The sequence below is a fragment of the Phoenix dactylifera genome, unplaced genomic scaffold, assembly GCF_009389715.1.
Source record: "Phoenix dactylifera cultivar Barhee BC4 unplaced genomic scaffold, palm_55x_up_171113_PBpolish2nd_filt_p 000267F, whole genome shotgun sequence".
Classification (NCBI taxonomy): domain Eukaryota; kingdom Viridiplantae; phylum Streptophyta; class Magnoliopsida; order Arecales; family Arecaceae; genus Phoenix; species Phoenix dactylifera.
In genome coordinates, this window is record NW_024067755.1 from 395,465 (window position 1) to 408,188 (window position 12,724).

The 12,724-nt window shown below is 38.2% G+C and overlaps 1 protein-coding gene across 1 annotated transcript; it reads right to left on the reverse strand.

Annotated features, from left to right (window-relative positions):
- Positions 1 to 2,177: 2,177 nt before the first annotated feature.
- On the reverse strand, positions 2,178 to 3,381 carry LOC103720710 (inactive protein RESTRICTED TEV MOVEMENT 2-like). Its single transcript, XM_008810549.4, has 2 exons — positions 3,115 to 3,381; positions 2,178 to 2,959 (listed from the first exon to the last, which is right to left on the reverse strand). The coding sequence occupies exons 1-2, from the start codon at positions 3,215 to 3,217 to the stop codon at positions 2,301 to 2,303; spliced, it is 762 nt and encodes a 253-aa protein (XP_008808771.1). The 5' UTR covers positions 3,218 to 3,381; the 3' UTR covers positions 2,178 to 2,300.
- Between the last annotated feature and the right edge of the window lie 9,343 nt (positions 3,382 to 12,724).

The following is a 12,724-nucleotide window of genomic DNA, read 5'->3' on the forward strand; positions in this document are numbered from 1 at the left end:
AAAAAAAACGCAGGAGAAATATCTACAAGTCTCAGCATTCTTACCAAAGGGGGAACTATTTTACTAGAAAAAACAAGTTAACTTTACAAAGAAAAAGAAATCAAAATTGTGCAACTAATTCAACCATCTACAGTGCAAAAAGAGAGGATTTTCATCAAACCCATCCAGAATTAGTCTTTCTTTTTAGAAAATTCAATTTCTTGGTTAAGAAAAGCACTATGCATTGCTGCAAAGGCCATACCAAACACAAAGAAGAAAATCTAATATAGTGGAGAAGAAAATCATGAGAAGTGGTCCAAGAATCTCAGCCTTCTTACCGAATGGAACTATTCAAAAGGTGATTTTCACAGAACATATGATACAATTATAAAAAAATAATCCCATTTCCTCCTGTGAGGAAACAAATAGCATTAATTATCCAAAAAAGTGAATATTAATCGAATTACTCATCCAATTCATTCAGATTATGACAACTTCCCGATCGGATATATCTCTACATTGCTCATATTTCCATTTAAAACTCTACTTGCATATAAATAAGTGAAAAATAATCTAAAAACGCCTACGTTGGAAGAGAACTGGACCAACCGGTATCTCTCCCCATCCGGAATCGAGTTTGCAAAACCCCGATGAAGAAGAAGAGCAGCAGAACCCTAGGCGGCGAAACCAGAGGGGTCTCCGGTGGCCATCGAAGCAGCTCCGTCTGGCCGAAACGGAGGATCTCGGGGCGGCAGCGGAGAAACGGCACTGGGACTGGAAGGATAGGAGGGCCGCCATGGGAGCTAGAGTTTCGAGAGGAGAGGGATTGGGAAAGCTAGGGTTTTGGAGTTAACGCAAAAGAGAGAGGATAAAATAGTGGTGAGAAGAGATAGTGGAAATCGGAGAGCCGCTAGACGTCCCCACGGTGTGGATAAGGCTGTCCGGAATCCAGACGATCATCCCTGCTGTCGATGGCTTTCCAGTTAGAGATTTGTTGGATTTGGGTTAGAGAGGAGGAGGAGGGGTTAGGGATTGCGTGGGGGGGGGGATGGGTGGGTGCCGCGGGTTGAGCGGCTGCAGGGGTTTTGGGAAGGGGGGAATTTGGGTGGGGCGGCGACACTTAGTTTCATTTTGAATTTTCCTCTTTCTATTTTTTTTATTATAATTATTCAAAAATAATATTTTTAATATTTTTAAAATTAAAAATTAAATTTGGTGATGGAAATTTCTGTCAATAATCCATCACTGCTAAAAATAATCTTTTAAAAATTTATAAACACTTGAGTTACGATTTTTGTGACGGCTGAATTTGTCACTGTCTGGTTGCAATTTCGGTTACCAGTTTTGTGACAAATATCCCGTCACTACGGTGGTCACTAAGTTTTGGCGCCCACCCTACCCGCGTATTCTGTGACCGGTCTGTTACTAATCTGTCACTAAGTTCACACCACGGTAACCAAATTTCTGTATGTCACTAATCCGTCACAAATAGTGACAGATAACGGGCCATTACTAGTTTTCCGTCACTATATGCTTGTTTTCTGGTAGTGAAAGTTGTGGGATTGAGATTCAGCCGAAGAGACGAGGATATGCATAAGTGAATTAATGTGTTAAACGGCACCGTTTGAAAATAAGCAGTTTTTTTTTTTTTTTTGAACTTAGAAATTAGCATCTTACGGGGGCTAGTACAACATCGTTCGGTTTTACGGGAACCTTCCACTACCAAAAGTTTGGTCACTAAAAAAAACTCAAACTTTCTGCCCAATTTTTTCATTGGAAAAAGGCACCATTTGTAAAAGTTTTTCTGGACTAATTTTTTTTTAGTTGCTGGAGGTGAACCTTTAAGGACCAAAATTTAGTCGCCAAAAGTTTTACCTCCAGCCCGTGCGAAATATTGGACTCGTGCCAACTTGGTATTGCTTTTCCGCAACCAAATATGTATTTAGTCAGTGTAGGACAATTATTCAGTAACTAACAAGAATGTTGGTCGCAGATAGCCTTATTTACTTTAGTCGCCAAACGTTTTACCTTCACCCCGCCAACTTGGTGTTGATTTTCAGCGACCAAATATGCATTTAGTCGGTGTAGGACAATTATTCAGTAACTAACAAATATGTTGGTCGCAAATAGCCTTATTTGCAGCGACCACGATTCATTTAGTTGCCGAAAGTGGTCGCTGAAAGTGTATTTTCTTGTAGTGAATAGAAAGCGCAATGCTCGTCTTCTTAGTCTTATTTCATTAATCAATATATTAACTTTTTTTTTAATAAACTACAGACTATGCTCTCATTTGGAGATGACACGTAAAATCCTAGATTCCATCAGCGCGAGGCCTTCCCGAGCTTATAGGCCATATACATCGCAAGGCACGCCAGCACCAGGATAGCCGCAGCAACATTCCACAGCGGCTGCATTGGCTTCGTAGGATCCCCCAAAGGTCTACCGTTATCATATCTCACCGTCTCCGCCACGCTTGCGGCACCGACACCTTCTGCCGTCACGTGCTCTGGCTTTGGCTCCATTCTCCCCTCATCAACCGCTTTAATACCGTTGTCGGTACCCTCGTCGCCCCTAACATCGCCCGCAACCTTTCCGTTTCGTGCAGGCCCGGCGGTGCGATCCTTCTCTTTCTCCGCGATCTTCTCCGCATCCTTTTGAGCAGTATCCACCAACTCGCTGCTCTTTCGCTCTTCTTGCTGCTGCCCAGCCGCTGGTTGTGTCTCGGCCTCGGCCGGCTTAGCCACCGGTGATGGCCCACGCTGGGAATCATCAGCTAGTCTGGTGGTCTTCACTTTCGGGTGGATCACGTAAAGGACTCCGTTCTCGAACTTGGCATGGATGCCATCCACGTTGCAGTCCTCTGGGATCTTGAATACCTTGTTGAACCGGATCCTCCGAATGCTGTCGAGTGGTTGCTCGCCGCTCGTCATCAGGTTGCCGTCGTCGTCCAACTGCACACGGAGGTTCTCCCTTTTGAACCCTAGAAGAACAAAAGTAAGACATAAAATATTATGTATGTGTGTGTATATATATATATGTATGCATGTATATATGGACGTATCTATGGTGCGTGAAATGAGAAAGAGACACAAACGGGGAGCTCATGATGATGAGAGGAGAGGAGAGGAGGCATGCCTGGGAGATGGACGCGAAGAGTGTAGGATCCTTCCTGTTGAGACCATTCAAATTCGGGATCGACGTCTTGATAGTTGGGTGTTGGTGATTTGCTGGTATCCATGAATGAAGGCTTGAGGCTGGATGGAGGATGGAGGATGGAGGATGGGATGGGATTGGATGGATATGGGAGGCGGCGTTGTGGGTCATATAGGCTGCGCTCTACGGGGCAGCATATTCCTTGAGTTCGGCTGAAAGATTTCGTCTTCTTTGGTTTCGGTGATGCGGTAGTGACCTCCTAGCACGGGCAAGGGAACATTCCTTTTTTCGCTTGCACTCCTTGCAAATCCGGGCAAAAGGCATTTGGATTCTAGGTCATTATTTACAGTATCCTATCGTACGCCTTTTCAACTAGCAGTTACCTTTTTAAAATAAATAAATAAATAACAAAACTAGCACTCCGAAAGCATGCGATCGATTGAGTCTCAATCTCATTCCCATTCTTGTCCAAGATAAATTGCATTAGCAAGTCTGACCACCGACAGGAAAGAAAGAAATGATAAACGATCCACCGTTCCTAAATGAGGGCCTGGTAGAATAATTTTCTTGGATCTATTGGCTCCAACAATTGAAGAAAGCCAGAATTATACATGTTACCATTGATGTTTCAGAGAAAAAAAAAAGTGATTACTTGGGCAGTAGCTCAACCATCAATAATTCGAATCTTAAATCATTTCAATCCTATCGAGAATTACACGAGTAAAATCCTGGATTCGTGAATAAAAATCTTGGGTTTAACAGGCCTGAAAGTATTCTAATCTTCTCCTGCAGGGCGGGACTTCCCATCCCTATCTGACGTCCCTTATTTTCCGTGATCTGTTTGATTATGCCGTCAGCAAGCATGTCTGCATGTAATTCTTACCAATTAATTTGATGGACTCCACATTCGGATTGGTCAAGTACCTTAAAGTTGATCAGCAGAAATTAATTATAGCGGACATAACCAACACAGTACAAGATTTCCGATTTAGTAAATCCAACATACTCATGACCGCATGTAAAATCAGAATGTAGCATCATATAGCACGAAATGTGGATTATGGGTCAGGATGATGCAACAAACCTAGCTAGCGTCGATTATTTAAAAGGGTAATTGGTCTAGCATGTCACGCCCAAAATCCGGAACGCACCCCTAGCTTAGAGTGTAACAAATGCCACATACCAGCAGGACAAACCATGCAAGCATGCAAGGCTACAAATCAAGTCATAATAATCACAAAACAATAATAATACTTCTCCGATCCTCGAAAATTAATTTAATCAAGATCTAAACAAAATTATTCTCATAGTCAATAGTTCCAAAGTGATATAAGTCAAAATATGTTAACTAATTCAAATCAAATAAATTATTCTAAGTAAACTAAACTAAACTAGAACTCCAACAATTACAAATATCTTTAGAAGATCTAGCGCACTCTTCCAAATCCTGAGCAATCATGATTCAAGATCTGAAAAATAGAGAAAGAAAAAATAATGAGCTACACAAGCCCAGTAAGCAACATAACACCAACAAGTGGGATCTAAGTATGCTAAATAAATAAATAATTAAAGAGTATGAGACCAACTCAAAATAAATAAATTTTTGAATAATACATATATCTCTTTTGAAATGTACTATTATTTTTATAAACTGATACTAGAAATCCAACATCAGGCCATGACCATATAACCCAGTGGCATGGGTAAGATATAGAATGCACAAAGTGTGAAATACTACTATTTCTATCACTGATGGTTCGGTGTCTAAATACCACTATTTTAATCACCGGTGGTTCGGTGTCGAAACCAATTTATTATATTACAAGTTGACAAGGCCAACGAATAATCTCCATTAGTGAGACCAGATCATAACCATACTGAGAATACATATATATATATATAATGGATTTATAATTTACCAAGTCATATTTTCCAAATTTCATAACAAACACATAATATAATTTAAAATAATTACTATCGTAACAATAATATGCTTCACCTATTTAACCAAGTATAAAATAGATATCATAATAAAATTTAATAAACTAATAATCAATTTACCAAAAATTTTAAAAACATACTTTGAAGTATTAGGTTATTTACCTCTTGTTGCTTCAAATATTCCACTTTAGTTAGACAGGTCAGATTTACTTGTTTTAATATCATTAAAATACCATTAATTTTATCATTATTTTACAAGCCAAACAAAATTAAAAATTAAGATACTATTGGGGATACAACTTCATGCCCAAATTAGGATGGATGAAAGGCAATGTCAATCAGGCGGTGGTACCCGACTGCATGGGTCGGTCTGAACAAGATGAACTGAACTGATCAAAATTAGACATGATTTAAATGACTCAATGAAGATTAATGGTAACCATATTCTAGAGATACTTGACAGGGCTAGGGTACTGGGCTGATAATACCGCTCAATATTGGGATGATTCAGGGCCTCCTAACCAAAGCCAACTCGGACTTGAACAACAAAAAGACAGAGCTTCATGCTCGATAAGGATGAAGAAGGAAAAGGGCTAATTGAGAGGTACGACCCAACAAACCGATCGGTCCGATCAAGTTTATTCTATCCAATCAAAAATAAAATCAAAGTACAAGTAATTTATAGCAATTGAGGATGGCTAAATTTAGTGGAATCCAACAACGACCATGATGCCAGTAAAAGCCGGGTAAAAGTCACCATGTTGAAGGGTCACAACTAAGCCGGTCTTAGACCTTGTATTTGGGCCAATCTAGAGTCCACAAAGTAAAGTCCCGTTACCCTCTACTAAGCCCTAGATCATGTAAATAGATAAATAGAGAGAGAAAGGATGGGGAAAAGAGACAAACAAGGGAGAGAAAGGAAGCTTCTCTTTCTAACCAAGGAAGATAAAGAAAGAGGATGGCTATAGGTGGTGCTCAGGGTTAGGGATCGACGACCGACCAACAAGCAGCCAACATCCGATGCCAACAAACGGCCAGTAATCGGTAGTGACAGGTATCCGACGACACCAAAAATAATCAAAAATAGAGGTTCTGCCTCCTCAAGTTGTGAAATAGGACAAACATGGCAGCCAAGTCTTCGGCCATGACCACAGGCCGTTGCGAAGGAATGGAGGGAGGCCTCAATGACAAAAACTGATGGTGGAACCTGCCATAATCCGAAAAAAGGGCTAGTTTTCGTAAATAGGAGAAGTAGGGCATCATCCTTTTCTGCCAAAAAGCTGGCGATCTTTGGCTGAAATTTGGCTTCCAAGGGTCACTAAGGGAGGAGAAGAAGGTAGATCTAATGATTTAGAGTCCTTACCTGGCTTCTGACGATGATTTACTATGGTTATCGTGTTAGTAGTAGTCGACGATCGAGGAAGAAGAACAAAGAAATCCAATGATAACTATGATAAGGGGGTTGGGGTTCTCTAGTGAGATCAAAGAGGAGGTCCGAGGGGCTCTAACTAGGGCCAAAGAAAGCTGGATTCCATCCCTTGGTCGGATTTCTTCCGGTTAGGTAGGGAGGAAGAAGACTCCAATCGGGAGTCTTTTTCTCCCTCCGCTCGTGCCGAGCACATGGGAGTTTTTTTCCTCTCTTTTTGCCCAAATATTTCTCAACTGGGCCAGTCAAATGACAAGACCAATTCACTGAAAGGGTTGGATATTACACATGTGAGGACTCGTGCAGATGTGCGTTTAGTCCCATATCGGTTATTCACAGAGAAAATTTTGGGTACTTATACAGGATTAAGGAACCCCAAAAAATAGCTTCTAACTAGCTTTTTAGGTAAGATCTTAAACATGTGACATACAATCATGGCTTAGAGCTAATTATTAACACACATATCAAAAAATCTAAATGTAACTAAAATATAAATTCAACCCAATCTAATTAATACCAAATCACGTAGGGCGAAGATCATGCCAAATGAAGACCCAATTTAACCTGTAACCATCATAGAAGAGGATGCACGTCACAATTCTTCCGTTCTGTTTTATCATCCCACTTTCTTTTAATCCTATTAAGCTTTGGCAAAACCAGTGGCAGATATATCTCATCTATCAGCTCCCTCCCTCTCCCAATCAATCCTTGTGCCCAAATCTTTTCATGGTCACCTTTACAGCTACTCTTGTTCCGTAACCACAACTGCATCTAGTGCAAAATTTTTGCCATTCTGACCACAGGTTGGGGAGGCAGGCAACAAACGGGCTGCCCCAGTGTCTCAAGTTCAAGACAGTCCACGAATTTTTTTTATAAGAAAAACAGACCAAGAGAATAATACATATAAGAGATAAACAAAAAATAATTCCATACTTCAACAGACTACTAAGTACTAATACAGTAGTATAAAGCCAGTATATGCGTGTCCAGTGCATGGGTAATATCATGAAATAATGTTTACTTACAAAAAATTTGAGCATAGATCTATTTCGAAATTATACATAAGTAAAGCTTAAAAAATATATGGAGAATCCTAAAGTTATCATTTAAACTGATTAGATAAAAGTTGTTTACAAAATGATAACACTGCTCAGATAGTTGATTGTGAATTCTCTTAAGGACGTTTACTCAAACATCATGATTATGGAAGAGCTATGAGAGCGTCTAGAAGAATGCCTGATTGACGCATCATACAATGTAACACCAATGGCATATGCAATTAAAGGTTATGTTAGAATATTGAGCATTATCGGAGTTAAGTGTGTAAGCCAAATTAAATGTGAGACCCACATGTTCAATTGAACAGGTCTAAGTAGAAACGTGAATAACGTGATATATTGATGCTCACATGCTCAAATTCGTTAAATAGTAAATTAGATAATTGGTTTCAAAGTATCAAATTGGTAATGGATTATTGATGGAAAAATATAAATCCCACATTGGAAGAACATATTTTAATGAATGGTTTACATACCACAAAGTTGGTCTAAAGGGTGTGACAAAACAGTTTTTAAAACTGTCATTTGTCAATAGTTGTGTCTGTTCAAGGCATTTTATTAACTTCCTATAACTGCTATTCAGTTGTAATATATAATAATCCTTCACTCCAGAAATCTGAAGGTCTCCAAAAATCTGCAGAGTCTTTTTCTGCAGTTGCAAACAGATTTCCAGATTTGCTCTCTCTCTCCACTTGTTTCTTTATTCCTTCCAGCCCATTCCCATAATTGAGTACTAAGCATTGAGTTTCAAATAAGGCTTGAAGATTGTAGTGCTTCATTTTCAAGAGGTTTCATATCATTTTATCCTGGGAGACAACGTCTATACAAACCTTAAGCACCGAGAGGGAGACGAATTTGTCTTAAGAAAATTGTGTTAAACACAAGACTCGGTTATCAAGTTCAATTGACATTCGAATAATTGTAAGTGGTTTTATACAAATTATGTTTACATTGTTTTTATTTATCTTAGAATTTTAATATTGTAGTATTGATAAATTTACCCTCTAACAATCTTAAGACAAATCTTTCTGTTTTATCAGTACTACAGATTATAAAAATTCTATGCTGCAGATTTTTGTTAAATAGATTTCTGCATAGTTTTTGAATCTGTACAATTTTAATAAATAGATTTCTGCCCAGTTTTTACATCTGTGCAGCAATATAGAATTGAAAATTTGTGCAAAATTATAATTTATAGATTTTTGTTATCAGTGTTATGTGCAGTATCTCAGTTCTATGTAGTATTAAATTTGACCACTAGTATAATCTGTGTAGTCTTTCAGTTTCTGTGTTAAACTATTTTTACTAAATCTATACAGTTTTGATATTATCAGTTTTTTATGCAGTAATATTATCTAGTATATATAATGCTGCAGGTTTACATCTATATATACTTTTACAAAGTTTGATTTCTGAAATTTGTTTGTAGTATTGCTTACATTCCTGGAATACTGAAACGTAACACATACATTGATTTTGTGCAGATTTGTTGATCTCATTCCTGAATTGTTTTACAAATCTACTTACATGTGTTTTTACACTTTAAATTGTTACTTATCCAGCACTTGTTAATCGGTCTTCATCACTTTAATGTACATGCATTAGTCAAACCTGTATTTATGTTGTGTGTGTATACAGTTAGTGCAAGAAAGGACAATTAATTATTTTTTGGTCAGATTTCTGTAAGTGTATCTATATCAAGCTAGTTTAGTTAAAATCAATATTATTTATACAGTATTGGACTTGTTTGACTTCTGTTAATTAGTATAAATTATCTTTTTAATAACCTACAGTGAATTTAGATTTGTTCCATTGAACTGTACAAAATTCTTACTCTTATAATTTTGTGTACAATTCAGTGACTGAAAAAATGGCATCATCTAGTGCAATGCTTGTGACTCATGGAGAGAAACTTGAGAAATTCAGTGGGCTTGATTTCAAAAGGTGGCAGCAGAAAATATTGTTTTACCTGATCACTTTAAATCTGGCCAAGTTTTCCTCTGAGGATTCTCCAAGCAAGAATGGTGAAGATGAGGCTGTTGTTGAAGCATAGAATAAGTCAAACTTTCTATGCAAGAACTATATCCTTAATGGACTGGATAACACTTTGTATAACGTTTATAGTCCAATGAAAACAGCAAAGGAATTGTAGGAGTCCTTCACTACAACAAATATGAGTTTTGCCGACTGTGTTTTTCCGACGCTAGGGGAAAGCGTCGGAAAAGTTTGGCTCAGCACCAACCTTTGCTGACGCTTTTACCCGACGTCGGTAAATCTTCAGAAACGACGACGCTCTAAAATGTCGTTAAAATATTTAGAAATGATGATGTTTAACAGCGTCGTTAGAAAACATAAAACCCCCCAACCGCTCGCCCGGCCCCCTCTCCTCATTTTCTATCGGTCAATGCCCTAGCTGCGTGTGCGCCGACTTCTCACCTCCATCGCGAGCCCTAGCTTCCCCGCTGCCATCGATCTCGCCCTCGTCTGAGGTAAGCCTCCTTCTCCTCCTCCTCCTCCTCCTCTTTGTTTTGTTCTTGTTTTTAATGCTCGCTCGGTCCCCTCTCCTCATACTCTCTCGGTCGATGCCCTAGCTGCGCGCTGACATCAAATTGATCTCACCTCCATCCCTAGCCCCGATCGGTGATCGAAAATTCTGCTTCTCCGCCACCGTCGACCTTGCTGTCATCTGAGGTAAGCCTCCTCCTCCTCCTTCTCTTCCTCCTCCTCCTCCTCTTTGTTTTCTTCTTGTTTTTAATGCTCGCCCGACCCCCTCACCTCATCCTCTCTCGGTCGATGCCCTAGCTGCACGCCGACATCTCACCTCCATCCCAAGCCCTAGCTACTCTGCCGCCATCGACCTCGCCATCGTCTGAGGTAAGTGATCCTCATACTCTCTGTTAACATTTATTAATTGCATGATCCTCATACTCTCTGTTAACATGAAGATTAGTGTCTAACATTCCTTCTGTATATATACAATTTTACAAGAATATACATGTTTAAATATATTCATGTCATTCATATATTTCCTATTTGTTGTTTCTAAGGTCAACTCTGGACCATCTTTAATCCGTTGTGTTTCTCATAATATCTGGTTTTTGCTGCACTCCGTATAATTAATTCCATTGGTAGATGCTAAAGTGGTGTGAATGAATGGGATGGGGGAGATAAGTAAAGATATTGATATATAATTTTTTTTAATAATTTTTATATGTTACCCTTGATCAAGCATCAGCACATCAATCTGTGTTTTAACTTTAAAGTGAGATAAAATGAAAGGCATGGTGTGACCTACATAGCAGTCATTAGTCCATAAAATGTTCTCATTCAGATTTTTAGATAGGATGACTTATTCTTTCTTATTACAAATAAAATACACCCTCTGGAATTCATGAGGATCACTGTTAGAGTAAGATCACTGTTTTAACAGTGATATTATAAACAACAAACTCTTTTGACCACACTTCCATATTCCATCATGAGTTAGTCACCTAAGTCTGTCTTGAGGTCAGCTCTGATGATGATCTCCTCCTCCTCTAGAAATTTTTTTAATAATTGTTTGAAAAGAATATTTAAAATGGCCTATGAGATCATTGATGCCTCTATGTTCTCATGCCGGCATTTTTTTAAAATGTGTTTGTAAAGATTGATGATTCATGAGGCCTCAGGCTAAGAATTAGATTTAGTATAGCACCCTTTAACTTTAATATGACTACTTTTAGCGGCACATGCAACAATAATGCAATGGATCAATATCCCTTTTTTGTACCATGAGTTCGTATTGGTGATTCATACAATAATTTTGTTTATTATTTTTTTATATTAGTTGCAGTTCAATCAGTATTTTAATAGAATGGACAAAAGTTGGATAAATAAGTCGAGATCCAGTGCCGAATATTTGAATGGAGTTCAAAATTTCGTTAAATTTGTTTTTGAGAAATCTGAAATGAATGGAAATATTTTTTGTCCATGTCAAAAATGCGTAAATTGTTTTGCTATCGCTTTACAAACTGTTGAAGAACATTTGGTATGGAATGGTTTTCTGAAGGGTTATACAGAATGGATATTTCATGGAGAGTCTAAATTGTCGTCTTCATCTAACCAACCCTTAATTATAAAACACACTGTTAGTATTGGATCTAGTAACACAGACAAAAATTCTGTTGTAGAAGATGATATGAGGGGCTTACTCAGAGATGCTCTTGAACATAATATTAGAAATTTAATAGATTTTAGTGGAGAGCAAGAAGGAGCTCCAATAGGTGATGAGCATACCATTACTGAATCTATACATGTTGAGGAACCTATAGACTCTGAAGATAACACAACTCGGTATCATAACTTGCTGAAAGATTGTAATAAAGAACTATATTCGGGTTGTAAGAATTTTACGAAGATTTCTTTTATGGTGCATTTATTCCATTTGAAATATTTGAATGGATAGTCTGGAAAGTTTTTTACTATGCTTCTTCAATTATTAAAAGATACATTTCCAGAAAGTGTTATTTTGCCATCAACTTCTTATGAAGCCAAAAAACTAGTAAAAGACTTGAATCTTGGATATGAGAAGATACATAGTTGTCCAAATGATCGTACTTTATACCGTGGTGAAAATATTAATGAAAATTTGTGCCGAACATGTGGATCTTCATGATGGAAAAAATAAAATGAAGGCGAGCATGATTTGTCGAATGAAGTGGATGCTGCATAGTCTAAAAAAATTCTGGCTAAAGTTTTGAGGTATTTTCCTCTCATACCTAGATTTAAATGGATGTATGCATCATCAAAGACGGATTCTTTAATGAGATGGCATGATGAAGGACGTACAAGGGATGGAATGTTAAGACATCCAGCGGATAGTTTAGCATGGAAAGTATCTGATGATAGGCATCACGAATTTTCTGCTGATGTTCGCAGTGTTAAGCTGGGTTTGGCAACTAATGGATTTGATCCATTTCGAACTATGAGTTGTACATACGGCACTTGGCCAGTTGTTTTGGTTCCATATAATTTGCCACCATGGATGTGTATGAAACAGTCTTCACTCATTCTGTCAATGGTTATTCCCGGTGATAAGAGCCCAGGTAATGATATAGATATTTTTCTACAGCCTTTAATAGATGAATTGAAAAGGTTATGGCAGGGTATTGATGCATTGATGCTTTCA